At 50.0% G+C, this 17414-nt stretch overlaps 1 protein-coding gene across 1 annotated transcript in view; it reads left to right on the forward strand.

Annotated features, from left to right (window-relative positions):
- The window catches only part of SEC14L5 (SEC14 like lipid binding 5), a 38573-nt gene that overhangs the window by 12878 nt on the left and 8281 nt on the right, over positions 1-17414 (forward strand). Inside the window, exons 2-10 of the mRNA XM_007126542.4 lie at positions 1946-2095; positions 2492-2623; positions 4934-5062; positions 5869-6061; positions 9708-9820; positions 12304-12493; positions 14053-14141; positions 14235-14305; positions 15904-16075. Of these exons, the coding sequence (XP_007126604.2) occupies positions 1946-2095; positions 2492-2623; positions 4934-5062; positions 5869-6061; positions 9708-9820; positions 12304-12493; positions 14053-14141; positions 14235-14305; positions 15904-16075 (1239 nt within the window). The remainder of the gene's footprint in view (positions 1-1945; positions 2096-2491; positions 2624-4933; positions 5063-5868; positions 6062-9707; positions 9821-12303; positions 12494-14052; positions 14142-14234; positions 14306-15903; positions 16076-17414) is intronic.

A 17414-nucleotide genomic window follows, 5' to 3' on the forward strand; every position in this document is an offset into this window, starting at 1 on the left:
AAACTTTCAAAAAAATGTCAGCATCCCTATGCCCATCACGGAGGTGGGCCAGAGCCCAGCTCCTCTGGCTTCCTCTGCTCAGAGGGGCTGGGAGGGTGTTTGCAGTTCTTGCAAACGTGCACTGTGCCACCATTTGAGTCCTGTTGCCTGGAGAATAAAAACCCTGGGTGCCTACTATGCTCCAGGCTCTGCGTGAGATGCTCAACCTGGTATATACCCATTTTCCAGGTGATGAAACGGCTAAGAGAAAAGAAGGGACTTGCTTCTCCTGGAGGTGGAGCTGGGCTTCATGCCAGGCAACTGACCCCACCCCAAGCTCTGCTTACTTTTCTATGCAGCTCCTTCCTCAGTGGAGAAATGCCTTCCTTTGAAAGAGGGTTCAAGGTGGCCTGAGATGTGTAGGGGAGACACAGGTCCCAGGGGGCCTCCCTTGCCAGCCCTGAGGCTAGACCCCCAGGAGTGCCATTGTGCATTCTCCCCTGAGGAGAGTTATTCTAACCCTGGTGTGTTTGTACAAAGCGACCAGCCTCTACACATGGAGGCAGCCCTGTCCTCCTGACCCTGGCGGACGATGCTCTGGGCTGGCCTCGTGGGGCCTTGAGTGACACCAAGAGGACCAAGCATCTCTTCCTTGTCACTCCTGCGCCTCTGCCCTTCTGAGCTGGATGGTCCCGCCTCCCTGCCAGGAGCCAGGAGGGATGGGGAAGGAGGTGTGTGTCCTCAGATGCCGGCACTATTTTTGGAGCTCACTTTGAACCTTGATTCTGGGACACGTGGCTGTGACAGGCTCTTGGAGCAAACCCTGCTTGAATACAGTCAGCCACAGATGCTGGTATGCACCCCCACGGCTCTGGCCCTGGCACTTCTGGAATTGAGCTCTCATCCTCCAATCTGGATGCTTTTTCTTTCTTTTACTTGCCTAACTGCCCTGGCTAGAACCTCCAGGACAATGTTGCATGGAAACAGCCAGAGCAGACATCCCTGCCTAGTTCCTGATCTTAGGGGGAAAGTGTCAGTCTTTCACCATTGAGTATGATGTTAGCTGGGGTTTTTGTAGGTGCCCTTTATCAGGCTGAGGAAGTTCGCTTCTATTCCGAGTTTGTTGAGTGTTGTTTTTTATTTTTTTTTAATCATGAAGGGGTGTTGGTTTTGTCGATTGTTTTTTTTCTATAAGATATCTTCTTTTGGGCTTCCCTGGTGGCGCAGTGGTTGAGAGTCTGCCTGCCGATGCAGGGGACACGGGTTTGTGCCCCGGTCCGGGAAGATCCCACATGCCGCGGAGCGGCTGGGCCCGTGAGCCATGGCCGCTGAGCCTGCGCGTCCGGAGCCTGTGCTCCGCAACGGGAGAGGCCACAACAGTGAGAGGCCCGCGTACCGCAAAAAAAAAAAAAAAAAAAGATATCTTCTTTTAAAATGCTCCAAGCCATATTTTAAATAGATAACCAACAAGGACCTATGGTATAGCACGAGGAACTCTGCTCAATATTCTGTGATAACCTAAATGGGAAAATAATTTGAAAAAGAATAGATACATGTATATGTATAACTGAATCACTTTGCTGTACACCTGAAATTAACCCAGCTTTGTTAATCAACTATACTCCAATATAAAATAAAAAATAAAAGACAAAAAAATAAATAAAATGCCCCAAGCTAGCGCACTCTACCTTCCCAGGGCAAAAACTCAAATGTAGAGTCAAAACGTGATTTGCCAAGTCATAGCTCAGGCACTCCTGTGTCACTGCTCTAGAACAGATGTTAAGATGGTGGTCTTGGTAATACAGGCAGTGGTCACTGCTCTTTCCACAGGCCAGGACGCTCTTCTCTTCTCTGGAAACCCCCTCTCGGAATTGAGACAACAGCCCAGTGAGGGCTGGAGGGAGAAGGGTTGTGCTCTGGCTGCCCCCAGCCCCCTTGGCGCTCACCCCCGCCCCACTGTCCCCAGGCCTATGAGAAGCGCTTCCCCACCTGCCCGCAGATCCCGGTCTTCCTGGGCAGCGAGGTCCTACGCGAGTCCCGCAGCGCCGACGGGGCGGTGCACTTGGTGGAGCGGAGCTGCCGGCTGCGCGTGGAAGCCCCGCGGCTGTTGCGGAAGGTGGGCGCGGAGGGGGTCCTGGAGAACCAGGACCCCGCGGAGGAGGGGACCGGACGGGTGGTGGGGGATGGCGGGTGGGGGACCTGGGACCAGGGGGTGGGTTCAGAACGCCCGGAGGGCGTTCTGGCCTGGGGGCCTCTCGTGTCCAGGAGAGACGAGGGCCCGGAGGCTGGGCTGAGACTGTAGGAGGACCAGGGCCAAGAGGAAGTCCCGGGGTCCTGGAAGTCGGGGGAAGGGGGAAAAGTCGGGGATCCGGGCTCTGGCTGGTGGGCAGGCGCGGGGCAGGGGGCCAGGGGTCCCAGGGTCCGAGGGTGACAGGGGCCAACCCTCTGGGTTCGCGCCCCCAGCCGCCACCTCACGTCCAGCACGCACGTCCCTGCTGCCCTTTCCCTGCAGATTGCAGGCGTCGAGCACGTGGTCTTCGTGCAAAGAAATGTCTTGAACTGGAAGGAGAGGACTCTCCTCATCGAAGCGCACAACGAGACCTTCGCCAGCCGCGTGGTGGTCAAGGAGAACTGCAGCTACACGGTGAGCAGCGGGCTGAAAGCCCCGGGATCCCGGCACCTGCACCGGGCTGGGCGCTGACGTCCGTGCGGTCCTGCCCACTTCCGCCCTCCCAAGGCGATGTCAGCTAGGATGCAGGATGCTCCTACTATCAGCAGTTCACATACACAGCTGATATATACATGTATATGTATGTATTAGTTTAAGCAGTCTCAAAAACTGCTTGGGACATACTAAAATATTATTCGTGTTTATCTGAAATTCAAGTGTGACTGGGCATCTTGTATTTTATTGGCTAAACCTGGCAACCCTGCCTCCCCACCCCCTTCATGAAACTGTGCCTCAGTTTCTTCACCTGTAAAATGGGGTTAATGATTGTACCTACCACATAGGTTGTGGTGAGTATTAAATGAAGTTAAATATGCTTAGAGCAGTGCCTGGCACATATTAAGTCCTGTATATGTGTTAACTTTTTGTAAAAATTTTTATTGGAGTATAGTTGATTTACAATGTTGTGTTAGTTTCAGGTGTACAGCAAAGTGAATCAGTTATACATATATCCACTCTTTTTTTTTTAGACTCTTTCCCATATAGGCCATTACAGAGTAATGAGTAGAGTTCATGTTAACTTTTAATACAATTAATGATTATTATTCTCCAGTACATACTGATTGAGCACCTACTATATGCCAGGCAACCTGACAAGTCCTGGGCACCCAGCAGTGGACCAATCTGCCTGACCATTGCCTTCACGGGTCTTCCATTCCAATGGGAGACACAGATGAGAAAAAAAAAAATCAATATATACTTACAACTTTGTCACAGTGCTAAGAAGGGATCCAGAATTACAGAAAATAAGAGGAGGTGACAGTGTCTTAGGTAACAGTGTCCCCCAGGCCTCTCTGAGGACATGCCATTGAAACTGAGATCGGAAGGATGAGAGGGCTGGGAACAGAGTTCTGGAGGAGGAAACAGCATGTGTGAAGACCCTGAGGTGGTTGAGTGAGGTCTGAGAATGGGGGCTGCGGGGGCCGAGTACTGCTGGCCTTGGGGCTGCAGTGGGGAGTTTGGAGGCGTTTGCTGGGATGAACCCAGCTCCGCCACTTTCTTGCTGAGTGACACTGGGCAATTGCTTCCCCTCCCCGGGCCACCCTTCCATATCTGTAAAATGGGGACAGCAGCAGAACCTGCCTCACTGGGCACTGGGAGGAGCAAATGAGGTAATGTAGGTAAAGCCCCTTAGCTGATGCTACATCCCAGATGGTTAGCTCAAGGTGGTAACTCCAGGATAAAAAATGTGGCCCATTACAGGTGTTTTGTTTTTTTTTTTTTTAATTGGTTGTGCCGCGTGGCTTGCGGGATCTTAGTTCCCCGAACAGGGATCAAACCTACATCCCCTGCAGTGGAAGCGTGGAGTTCTAACCACTGGACCGCCAGGGAAGTCCCCTGGGTGTTTTTGATGTGTCTTTGCCCAGCCTCCTGTATGGGACACCTTGCCTCATTCATCTGTCTGGTCCCTAGACACTTTTTTTTTGTGTGTGGTACGCGGGCCTCTGCCGTTGCGGAGCACAGGCTCTGGACGCGCAGGCTCAGTGGCCATGGCTCACGGGCCTAGCCGCTCCGCGGCATGTGGGATCTTCCCGGACCGGGGCACAAACCCGTGTCCCCTGCATCGGCAGGCGGACTCTCAACCACTGCGCCACCAGGGAAGCCCGTCACTTTTAGTATAGTGTTTCTTAGAGTGAGTTCTGCCAACAGCTGGTGAGCAGTATCACCAAGGCTGCTTGTAAATACAGATTCTAAGGCCCTACCTTGGACCTGTTCAGCCCAGGCATCTGCATATTTAACAGATGCCCTGCTAATGCTTCTGCCCACGGAAGCTTGAGAGGCACTAAGCCTGGGTCTGCACAGTAGCTCTGTCCATGAAATTTGTCTTTGCTTACATAGATATGCATATTTATTTATAATAAAGATATGATATATAAATACATATTTTAAAATATAAAATATAGAATTTATGTATAATTTATTTATAATGGTATATTAAATGTTATTTAAATATATCACTATGTATGTACAATTTTTATGGGACGGGAACATTGGTCTCACTTTCTTCTGGTCCCTCCTGAGAAGGCTCTCTGTTCTCTAAGGCTTTAGACTTTGCATTGTTCTGAGCAGGGCCCTTTGGTACTGCTGCTGCCCTTGGGTGTTGCCAGGCTGTGACGTGCTGTCCACTGCATGCTCTGGCTGGTCCAGGTCTCCAAGAGAGCCCCCTGGGGAGGGCATGGCATCTCCCACACTGAGACCATGTCACTGCCCCTGCCTGGCTTTCAGGTCCACCCTGAGAATGAAGACTGGACATGCTTTGAGCAATCTGCCTCGCTCGACATCCGTTCCTTCTTTGGCTTCGAAAGTGCCTTGGAGAAGATCGCCATGAAGCAATACACAGCCAACGTCAAGAGGGTAAGAGATGGGTTCCATAGGTCATGCAGAGGAAGGTGCACAGACCTCAGAGCCTGCGGATCCCAATCTGCCACCCCAAGACCCTTAACCTTCCCCAGCCTCAGTCTCCTCATCTGTAGAATGGGTATTCTAATCAAAGTCATATCACGGGCTTCCCTGGTGGCGCAGTGGTTGAGAGTCCGCCTGCCGATGCAGGGGACACGGGTTCGTGCCTCGGTCCGGGAAGATCCCACATGCCCCACATGCCGCGGAGTGGCTGGGCCCGTGAGCCATGGCTGCTGAGCCTGCGCGTCCAGAGCCTGTGCTCCGCAACGGGAGAGGCCACAACAGTCAGAGGCCCGCGTACCACAGAAAAAAAAAAAAAAAAGTCTTATCACATGAGATTATGGATGGAAAGCACCCGGTGCATAATGGGGGCACCATAGTCATTGTCCCAAAGCTTCTAGGCTTGGGCAGTGAACTCTCTGGACAGAGGGACATTGTGCGCTTCTTGGTTTAAAGATCTCAGACCAATCACTGAGTGGAGGCCTGTTAGTGTAGTGAAACAGGTGACCTTCATTCTAATAATAATATATTTTATCCACGTGTTGTCAATATAAAACTTACTCGCGTGCTATTTTACATTCCTTGTTTGGTACTATGTCTTGGAAATCTGGTGTGTATTTAACACTCCCAGCACATGTCCCTTTGGACTGGCTGAATTTCAGCTGCTCAGTAGCCACATGTCAGGCTGACTGGGGCCGGAGCCAGGTGGGGGCGACTCCAGGCTGAACTCCGCGGTACTGATGTGTCTCTCTGACCTCCAGGGGAAGGAGGTGATCGAGCATTACCTGAACGAGCTCATCTCCCAGGGCACCTCTCACATTCCCCGGTGGACACCTGCCCCAGTCCCAGAAGAGGACACCCACTCCCAGGCTGGGCTGAGGGATCCTGGCTCCCTGGAGGTCTGCAGGCCTGGCAGCGCCCAGGGCCCTGCTCCTGAGATGGTCAGTATTGACGGTAGGTCTCAGCCAGCCAGCCAGGTCTGTTCTGGGGTCTGCAGCGTGTTTGCTCACTCTTGGGGGGAGGAGGTGGGGGTGGGGAGAGTTGCCAAGGGTCCCGTTGGTGTTGGGACTCAGCTTCTTCCCTCTCCCGGCTGCTTTGCCTTCTCTGTGCTCCAGCCCAAGAGCCAGAAGTGACTTATTTCTAGGTCAGGAATTGACTGATCTGGTGCCTCAGGGCTGCCCTTTCCTCTGTTTTATTAATATTCTATATTAAATGAGTAATGCATGATCACGGTAGAAAAAAAATTGAAACTGCTCAGAAGATGTGAAGTAGGAAGTAAGACTCCTTTCCTCTCACTGGAGGCAACTACAGTTTTTCCTGAAATTATCTAGGCATATATACGTACATAATATGCACACACACGTGTATACACTCATACACACATGCGTAACCTACATTGAACAAAAGAGAGCATATATACATTCCATTCGATATTTTGCTTTTTTTCACTTACTAATGTTGCTTGAACAGCTTTTTGTATCAGTGCATGTGTCTTGGCACTTTGCAGTATTTTGTGGTGTGGTTGCACCATTATTTATTTATTAATAAAGATTGATTATTTATTATTTTCGGTTTTTTTAGCTAGTCTCCTACTGATGGACACGTAGATTGTTTCCATTCTTTTTAAAAATGCAAATGATGTGGTACCTCTTTGTACTTAAGGTTTTAAAAAATATTTTCATGAGCATATATATATAGCATATAATTTTGAGTTGATTTGCTGAGTCAAATGTTATATGCAACTAAAATTTTGGTAGATTTACCAGTTAGGCCTGCAAAGAGGTATAGTAGTTAATGTTCCCACCAAAAATGTGTAGCTGCATCTATTCTGGACTTTACCCCGGCTACCCCAAGACTATTAGTAAATGTTTTAATGTAAATGTTCCTGTCCTATGTCCATTCTCCTGTTTTTCCATCAATTTCTTACTGCCTTGTAAGAGCTCTTTGCATATTAAGGCAATTAGCCCTTTGTCATATTTCAGACTCTCATCGACATGGAAAATGTTCACAATATAGTGTTAAAGGAAAAAACCTAGGACACACAATTGCACATGCCCCATGAATCCAGTTTTAACCATGTGCACTAATGCCCACAATGACTGTTTTCTCTTTGGGGCCACTGAAGTGTAAGCGCTTGCCTGACACAGAGATATGCCACAAAAATACATCTGGGGCTGTGTTTAGGGAGAACAAAATTCATTTGTTCAACAAGTATTTATTCTGCACCAACTGTGTGCACTAGATGGCTGCTGTTGTACATGTGCTTTTAAAATATTAAAATTTTTTTTTTTTTTTTACTGCACTTCTGCCCTTTTCTGTGTGCACACTCTGCGTGTCGTGCCCTGTGCCCTCCCCATTTTGCACTAGGCCTTCCCTTCCCTTTCTGTCTGTGCTGTCCACGAGCAGAGCCAGTACTCAGGATGGCTGGAGGGAGGCAGGATCATGCCCCTTCCACCCTGCTCTGTGTCACTGAGCCTTTGTGCTCAGAAGGAGAAAGGGGCCTCACATCTGCCTGGAGGCCGGAAGGAAGCTGGCGTCTACTGCCTCCCTCGTGTTTCCTCCCTTATCCCCTCCTTGCCCCCTCCCTGTCTTCAGCATCTCCGCTTCTGACCACTCTGAGGTGTTGCAGGGTCTGGGCAGTCCCTCCACAGCGTTCCTCCTGACTCTGTTTACCCAGGTGGCTACTGGTGCAGTTGCCATGACCACCAGCCCTGGGCTTTTTTTTGTTTTGGAGGGAAACGCTGGGTCCTGCTGCTGGATGTGCAGACATTCTGTTTGTTTTCTTATTGTGCCCTCTGCACACAAAGAACAGTCTATGCCCATGAAGGCTGCTCTTTGTGGACCATCTGCATCCAGGGCTGAGATGCTAAGATGCTGAGATGCCTCACCATGCCAGCATCCGCCACCACAGCAGTTCAGAGTGGGCAACAGGACCTCAGCTCCAAGTCCCGACTCTAAATGCCGGCACATGCTGACCTCAAACAGCCCAATTGTGCGAGACGGGATTGAACAGTGGGCATGATCCATGCAGCTCCCAGGCTGTATTTTGGGGTCAGGGCCTTGTTTACCCAAAACCTCGAACCCCACAAGGGGGCTGGGAGGTGGGAAGGCAAAAAGAACTGGTACTTATCCGCCGCCTCCTTTATGCTGGGCACACCACAGGCATTTACCTGTTTGAGTTACGGAACCTCTCTTGGCCTCAGTTTTGTCTTCTCTAAAGTGGGAACAATAGTGACACCTGCCTCCCAGGGCTGTTGGGAGCTGGCTCAGATGATGCATGTCAGTAGACATGAGCTCATATTGTCAATAATCTTCAGAGGGTGGGGCAGCTCCAGAGGGTGGGAATTTTTTTTAATTGAAGTATAGTTGATTTACAATGTTTTACAATGATTTTTTTTTAACAACAAAAAATGATTTATTTGCAACACAGCCCAGTCCCCACCATTTCAATACAGCACAGTAGGAAACAGTCACATGGCAATCATCACACTGCCAAGTTGCTGTACAGCAAAAATGACTCAGTTATACACATATGCATTCTTTTTTTAATATTCTTTTCCATTGTGGTTTATCCTAGGAGACTGGATATATTTCCCTGTGCTGTACAGTAGGACCTTGCTGTTTATCCATTCTAAATGTAATAGTTTGCATCTACCAATCCTAAATTCCCAGTCTATCCCTCTCCCTTTCCCCCTCCTCCTGGCAACCACAAGTCTTTTCTCTATGTCTGTGAGTCTGTTTCTGTTTTGTAGATAGGTTCATTTGGGTCATATTTTAGATTCCACATATAAGTGATATCATATGGTATTTTTCTTTCTCTTTCTGACTCACTTCACTTAGTAAGATAATCTCTAGTTGCATCCATGCTGCTGCAAATGGCATTATTATTATTATTATTATTTTTTTTTTTTTTTGCGGTACGCGGGCCTCTCACTGTTGTGGCCTCTCCCGTTGTGGAGCACAGGCTCCGGACGCGCAGGCCCAGCGGCCATGGCTCACGGGCCTAGCCGCTCTGCGGCATGTGGGACCTTCCCGGACTGGGGCACGAACCCGCGTCCCCTGCATTGGCAGGCGGACTCTCAACCACAGCACCACCAGGGAAGCCCATATCCAACCATCCATTGATGGACATTTAGTTTGTTTCCATGTCTTGGCTATTGTGAATAGTGCTGCTGTGAACATAGGGGTGCATGTATCTTTTTGAATTACAGTTTTGTCTGGGTATATGCCCGGGAGTGGGATTGCTGGATCATATGGCAACTCTATTTTTAGTTTTCTGAGGAACCTCCATACTGTTTTCCATAGTGGCTGTATCAACTTACCTTCCCAGAGGGTAGGAATTATCTTGATTTCTGAGGGTCAAAGGGACACATCACTCAGCACAGTGAGATCCAGGCTTGCCCCAGCATGAGTTTTTAGAATCACCTTGGAAATGGGTTGGAAACACTAGAAGATCTGAAAACCAGTGGCTATTTGGTGAAAGGGTCACCGTGCGCTTGGAACTACATTTTGGATTCAAGGTGGCCAGTAAGGCAAGGGTTTCAGAAAGGGTAGACCATGCAGCATCTCCTGCTGTCCTGAACCCCCTTTTCTCCTCCAGGGGACAAGCTGGATGTGGACTACATTGAGAGGTGCCTGGGCCATCTCACACCCATGCAGGAGAGCTGCCTGATCCAGCTGCGGCATTGGTTGCAGGAGACCCACAAAGGCAAGGTGGGTCAGGGCTGGGGCTGTAGCGACTCAGCCTCAGGCATGGGGGGAGGAAGGGCCAGGTAAGTAAGTCTGTGTAATTAGCAATGCTGGACACTTCTATTTGGCCTTCTTTTGTTATATCCTGTCTCATGCATTCTGTACGTAGCACTGATAGCATGGTTTCCCATCCTCGGCATAGTTGACATTTGAGGACGGACGGTTCTTTATGCGGGGGCCGTCCTGTGCACCACAGGGCATTGGGCAGTGTCCCTGGACCCCACTCATGAGAGGTCAGGAGCTCTTCTTCCCCAGCTGTGACAACCAAAATTAGCTCCAGAGATCGCCAATGTCCCCTGGGGAGCACAGTCACAGCACAGTCACCACACAGTCACTGTGTTCACAAAACCATGTATACTGTTCTTTTCTAAGAGATTTAATGATTTGCAAGGGTTGATTTTTTATTTTTAGCAAATTGTATTTTTATTTATTTATTTATTTATTTATTTATTTATGGCTGTGTTGGGTCTTTGTTTCTATGCAAGGGCTTTCTCTAGTTGCGGCACGCGGGGGCCACTCCTCATCGCGGTACGTGGGCCTTTCACTGTCATGGCCTCTCTTGCTGCGGAGCACAAGCTCCAGATGCTCAGGCTCAGTAGCCGTGGCTCACGGGCCCAGTTGCTCCGCGGCATGTGGGACCTTCCCAGACCAGGGCTCGAAGCCGTGTCCCCTGCATTGGCAGGCAGACTCTCAACCACTGCGCCACCAGGGAAGCCCGCGAGGGTTGATTTTTGACTGCACATGGACTTTGCCTTTAGACTCTAAGCCCCACACGAGTGTCCACCATGCATGTAGGTCCCAGTCACGGGCCTGACCTTCAGCTCTGTTGAATAAGAGCTTCCAGCCTAGTTGTGAGCTGCTTGCCCTTCCTCCCCTCCCCCCACCGGGGGGCAGACGAGGGAGTTACTTTAGTGTTGGGCTGGGATGTAACCTGTTTGCCTGTTTTCCTCATCTGTAAAATGGGTACAATGTGAGCACACCCCCTGCCCCCAGAGTGAATTATAAGGGACAATCCACTCCGTGTCTGGCTCAGCACAGCACTCAGGAAAGTGCACTTTTTATGGGGGCTGGCTTTCCCTTGACTGTTGATACTTGCCTGAGGGAAGGAAGGAGAGTGGTGGGCTTTAGCTTGTCACCTCTGCATGTTAGTTAGAGTCTGGGTTATATGTGTTAGGAATGCAGATTGAATCAGCCAGACAAAAAAAGTGGGGGTAGGGGTTTAATTGGCTCATATAACAAACTGTTAAGTGGGGTGTGTTAGTTTCCTGGGGCTGCTGAAACAAAATACTGCAGACTGTGTGGCTCAAAGCAACAGAAAGTTATTCTCACAGTTCTGAAGGCCAGATGTCTGAAATCAACGTGTCCACAGGGTTGGTTCCTTCTGGAGGCTGGGTGGGTTGGGGGGAATCTGTTCCATTCCTCTCTCCTGGCTTCTGATGGCTTCCAGCAGTCCTTGGCATGTGGATACGTCACTTCCAGTCTCTGCCTTTGTCTTCACATGGCCTTCTCCCCTTTTTACATTCTGTGTCTGTGTCCAAATTTCCCTCTTATAATAAGGACAGCAGACATTGGAGTAGGGCACCCCCTAATAGAGTATGACCTCATCTTAACTATTTACTTCTACAAAGAGCCTATCTCCAAATAAAGTCACATTCCGAGGTTCTGGGTGGACATGGTCTTGGTGGGACACCATTCAGCTGACCACGCAACCTGTCTCAGGGATGTCCCGAACCAGGACTTTTTTTAAAAAAATATTTATTTATTTGGCTGCGCCAGGTCTTGGTTGCAGCATGCAGGATCTTGTTAGTTGTGGCACGAGGGATCTTTAGTATGTGGGATCTAGTTCCCTGACTCGGGATTGAACCCGGGCCCCCTGCATTGGGAGTGAGGAGTCTTAGCCACTGGACCACCAGGGAAGTCCCACGAAACCAGGACTTAAATGCTGTTGGGACCCCTTAGTTCTTGTATCCGTTTATGTCTGCTTCATCCCCTCAGACACGCTTCCTTGTTGAGCTTGGATCTGTGGCTGCTTACAGCTTTCAGTCTCCCCTTTGCCTCTGTAGAGAAAGGGATTCATGCCCCTTTCTTCAGATTTAAAATTGTCTAAATGCTCTGATTGGCCTGGCATGGATTTTGTCCACCAGAGGCCGTGGGAGTGGGGTCCTGTGATTGGCAACGCTAACTAAAACCGCCGTTGGTGTTGGGAAGGGGGCAGGAAAAGCAGTTCCCCAAGAAAAAAGAGATGTCACTCCGAGCACAGGAGGGGGAGGTTAGGAAGCCCAAACGCAGACATTCACTGCAGTCCACCCTTGGCTGCGTCGTGGTCGAGTGTAACGTCCTTTTCCCAGCTAAGTGTTTGTCAGATAAGACAGGAGACTCATTTTCCAGTTTCACCGCCTGGCTTAGGGAATTCCACGCTAAAGGCTTTCTCCTCCTTCTCTTCTCAGATCCCCAAAGACGAGCACATCCTTAGGTTCCTGCGGGCTCGAGACTTCCACCTGGACAGGGCCCGGGAGATGCTGTGCCAGTCCTTGAGCTGGCGAAAGCAGCACCAGGTGGACCTCCTCCTTCAGACCTGGCGACCCCCTGCCCTCCTGGAGGAGTTCTACGCAGGGGGCTGGCACTACCAGGACGTAGGTGCGTCTCTGTACCTACATAACATGGAGTGTACACTTGGGTCACTGTCGAGTGCATGTTGAATGCCCCTTTTCATCTTAGCATCTTATTATTTTTCCTTTTGGCTCTTCTGGGCATCTGGAGATGCCTTTGAGGTGACAACCCAGCCGTGAAGGCAGAGCTGGAATAGACGTTTGGGCTGGAGACAAGATGTTTCTCCCAGGGGCTGGGTCAGCCCACCATTACTTTTTGGCTGCATGAATACTGACTGCATTAGTGTCCTGGGACTGCTTTAGCAGATTACCACAAACTGGGTGGCTTAAAGCAATAGCAATTTATCCTCTCATTGTTCTGGAGGCTAGAAGTCCAAAATCAAAGTGTCAGCAAAGCGGTGCTCCCTCCGAAGGCTCTGGGGGAGATCCTTCCTGCCTCTTCCAGCTTCTGGTGGGCTCAGGTGTTCCTTGGCTTGTGGCCACGTCACCCCAATCTCTGCGTCTGTCTTCACACAGCCTCCCCTCTCGGTATGTCTCTGTGTCCTCTCCTCATCTTTTAAAGACCCCGGGTCACTGGATTTAGGGCCCACACTGATCCAGCATGATTTCATCTTGAGATCCTTAAGTAATCACATCAGCAAAGACCCTATTTCCAAATAAGGTCACATTCTGAGGTTCTGGATGGACATGAACTTTGGGGAGGACACTGTTCAACCCACTACAAATATCATCTCTGGATTTTTTATTAATCTGCCATTGACGCCAGCGCCTGTTATGCTTTTCAATGTCCTTTAGTTAAAAATTCATATGTATTGATTAGGGCAAGTGCTTGAGTCTCCTGAAGAACCGGTTGACACGCTTGCTTTCAATATACAGTCGGTCTGTGTTATTCATGGATTCTGTATTTGTGAATTTGCCTACTCACTAAAATTTATTTGTAACTCCCAAATCAAAACTCAGGGCGCTTTCACTGTCCTTCAGGGACAGAGTGACGAAAAATCTGAGTCACCCGACGTGCACATCCATCCCCAGCTGAGGTTGAACAAGTGTCCTTCTGCCTCCTTGTTTCAGCTCCTACTGTAAATGAGTATCCTTTCTGCAGCCTATTTAGTGCCATTTTTTTTCGCATTTTGTGCTTTTTTGCGTTGATTTCGCATCGTGCAGAAGCACTATGTTCCTAAGTGCAAGAAGGCTGTGATGCACCTTATGGAGAAAATTCATGTGAGATAAACTCCATTCAGGCACGAGTTACAGTGCTGCTGGCCATGCGTTCAATGTTAATGAATCAACAATGTAAATTAAACAAGGTGTCCTCAAATAGAAACACACGCAGAACAAAGTTACATACTGATCGATCGACTGACAAAAATGTCACGACCAGAGGCTGGCAGAAACTTAACCTCCTATTCCCCCCTTAGAAGCAGTGGTTCTGAGTTCCTTGATTCAGTGTTCGAGGTGACTTTATAGAAATTAACTACCGCAAATAACAAGAATTGATTGTACATATATAATATATATGAAGAATTATGTAAAAGTATGTAATTCTGTTTCCCTTTTGTCCTCCACTTGCTCGGCCCCGCCCCAAAGATGGCCGCCCCCTGTACATCCTGCGTCTGGGCCACATGGACACCAAGGGCTTGATGAAGGCCGTGGGGGAGGAGGTGCTGCTGCAGCATGTGAGTTGGGGTCCCCGCTCCTGGGAGCCCCCGGGGTTGCCTGCGGCTGGAGCAGCCAAGTGAACATTCGCCAGCACCTTCTCTGCTTTCCAGGTTCTTTGCGTCAATGAGGAAGGACAGAAGCGGTGTGAAGGGAACACAAAACAGTTTGGCCGTCCCATCAGGCAAGAACCCAGGCAAACTCCCCCAAACAGTAAAAACAGCCAAAGTTCACTGGGCATGGATGCCGTGCCAGGCAGCCTGCTAGATGCTTTACGGAAATGTCCTCACCTAATTCTTACAGTGACCCTACGAGGCAGGGACTCTCAGCATCCCTGTTCTTTATGGAGGGGAAACTGAGGCTCAGAGTGCTGTGGTCATCCAAGGCTGCTGAGCGGGGAAGGGGCAGAGCTGGAGTTTGAACCCGATCCTATCTGGCTCGGGCTCGCGGACTTTCTCCCCGTGCCATGCAGCCTCCTGGACTTGGCTTTTCAAGACCAGCGCTCCCACCCCAAGAGCCACCCTGCCAGTGTCCCAGGCAGGCGGGCCTCGCAGGTGTCATGGCACGTCCAGTGACCCACCGCCTCCTCGGGCTGCCCCAAACTCCTATTCCTGAGCGGAGTTTCCCACACCAGTCCTTACAGTGGCATTGCGCCCCAAGGCACTTAACCTTTCTGAGCTGTGCCTTCCTCTTCTGTAAACCCTTCCTAGGGTTTCTTTATGGCTTATCAAAAACAATGACTTAATGGGAATTCCCTGGCAGTCTAGTGGTTAGCACTCGGCGCTTTCACTGCTGGGGCCTGGGTTCAATCCCTGGTCAGGGAACTAAGATCCCGTAAGCCATGACTTTAAGAGGTGATGCAAACACCACATAGCACTTCCTGTGTAGCAGGGACTCTTCCAAGTTCCTTGAGTCATGTCAGCCTATCACAGCCTACAAGGGAGGGACAGTCAGGACCTGCTACTGAAGTTTTTATCCTGAAATATCCTGATCTTTGTGCAAATTAAGTTCCTTTGCTATTTAGAGCTTTCCTAAAGGGGCGTCCATTGGGGTTGGAGTGGGGAATCGATCAATCAGCATCCTGGCCAGAAGCGGAATGCCCCCCAGATGGCTCAGATGACAGGGTGTCATGAAGGCACTCCTAGGAGTGGGTGGGCAAGGTGAAGGGAATGAAGCTGGATGGACAGGCTCCCAGGGACCACTTGCTGCAGCCAAACAGTCATTTTCCTAATGAATTGGTTCTAATGAAATGGAGGCACAAAAAGGTTAAGTAATTTAGCCAAAGCCACACAGCGCATGACAGAGCTGGGATTTGAACCCAGGCCATCTGGCTCTGGAGTGTGTGCTCTATTTAGCAGTCAGAATCTTTTCAGCAATTAGTAGTAAAAACTGGCTTTTAATGAGCACATGTGCTATGGGCCTGTCCTCGCAGAGAGCTTTACATAGACCATCTCATTTAATCCTAACAATGGATGAGATGGGGACTGTTACTGGGATTGCCGCTGTCCTGAGGAGGAAGTGCCCGTGTCACACAGCTCTCAGGCACTTGAATTTGGGTGCTTAGCCTCCGTGTGCACGCTCAGAACCTCCATGCCATGTGGCCTCCCCACGCGGCAGGGTCCACAAGAGTGCCCTGTGGTCCCTGCCCCTTCTCCCCCCAGCGCTGCCTTACTGAGCCTCTCCCTCCATCCCTGTCTGTGGGCCCCCAGGTCCCTGAGGATGGTGTTGGGGGCTCCGGGAGGTGGCCGAGCGAGGTGGAGTGAGGGGGCCTCTTTGCCGCAGCTCCTGGACCTGCCTGGTGGACCTGGAGGGTCTCAGCCTGCGGCACCTGTGGCGGCCGGGGATAAAGGCCTTGCTGCGCATGATCGAGGTGGTGGAGGACAATTATCCTGAGACCCTGGGCCGGCTGCTCATCGTGCGAGCCCCCCGCATCTTCCCTGTGCTCTGGACGCTGGTAAGAAAGAGCAGGAGCCTGAGATGGGAAGGGGGTCCCTCTGTGAGCTGCTCCGCCCGATTATCCTGCATTGTTTCCTCTAATTACCAGCTTTATTGAGATATACTTCATTTCCCATAAAGTTCACCCTTTGGGGAGTTCCCTGGTGGACTAGTGGTTAGGATTCCGGGCTTTCACTGCCATGACCCGGGTTCAGTCCGTGGTCGGGTAACTGAGATTCTGTAAGCCGCGTGGCGCAGCCAAAAAAAAAACCAAAAACAAACAAAAAGTTCACCCTTTTAAAGTATAGAATTCAGTGGTTTTCAATATACTCACAGAGTTGTGCAACCGTCACCACCAGCTAGTTCTAGAACATTTTCATCACTCCAAAAAGGAAGCCCCGTCCCCATTAGCAGTTCCTCCCCATTCCTCCCTCCAGCCCCCTGCAACCACTCATCTACTTTCTGTCTCTGTGGATTTGCCTGTTCTAGCTATTTCATGTAAGTGGAATCATACAATATGAGGCTTTTTGTGTCTGATTTCTCTCACTTAGCATAATGATTTCAGGTGCATTCATGTTGTAGCAAGAATCAGTTCTTCATTCCTTTTTATGTCTGGATAATATTCCATTGTATGGGTGGACCACATTTTACATATCCACTGTCCTGCTTCGTGGACGGGAGAGCCACACTTAGAATTGTACAACGTTCCTGGGACTCCTGTGAGCTGATTCTGAAGAGCATTGGGATCCTGTGCTATTGGGATTTTGAAACTTTTTGTCCACAACCCACTTTAGGTTGCCACCTGGTCTCCTCGTGTGGCTTGTGCCTACACACACACACACACCCGAAACAACAGATTCTCAAGTGATGGTTATCGTAACTATTTACAACATGCTCTTTGCTATTCTTTTCTAGTCCACTCCACTCAAAATAGGCTAGTCACAGTGCTAAGTTGGTTTCACAACCACTACCGGATTATCACTTGCAGTTGAAAACCACTGCCCTGAGGCCTTGCTCCCAAAGTGTGGTCTGCAGGCCAGAACAATGTCAGGTCCCTCTCCATCCTACAGACTCAGGGTCAGCATCTTACCGAATGCCCTCGGGATTCAGTGCCTGGGAAAGCCTGAGAATCTCTGCTGTACCTAGAGGTTCAATCAGGGTAGATTTGTGAGTTGAAAGTTAAATGGATTCAGTGTTTTACTAAGTGCCTGCTGTGTGCCAGGCACCTCTCCAGGCCCTGGGGATGCAGAGTGTGTACCCCTGTGTCACGGGGTGTGTGTGGGAGAGAAACCCGATAGCCCCACATGAGTAACTGCTTCATGATGCCCTGTGACATGGGCTTGGGGACGTTCAGGGTT

The sequence above is a fragment of the Physeter macrocephalus genome, chromosome 14 (genome assembly GCF_002837175.3).
Source record: "Physeter macrocephalus isolate SW-GA chromosome 14, ASM283717v5, whole genome shotgun sequence".
NCBI lineage: Eukaryota > Metazoa > Chordata > Mammalia > Artiodactyla > Physeteridae > Physeter > Physeter macrocephalus.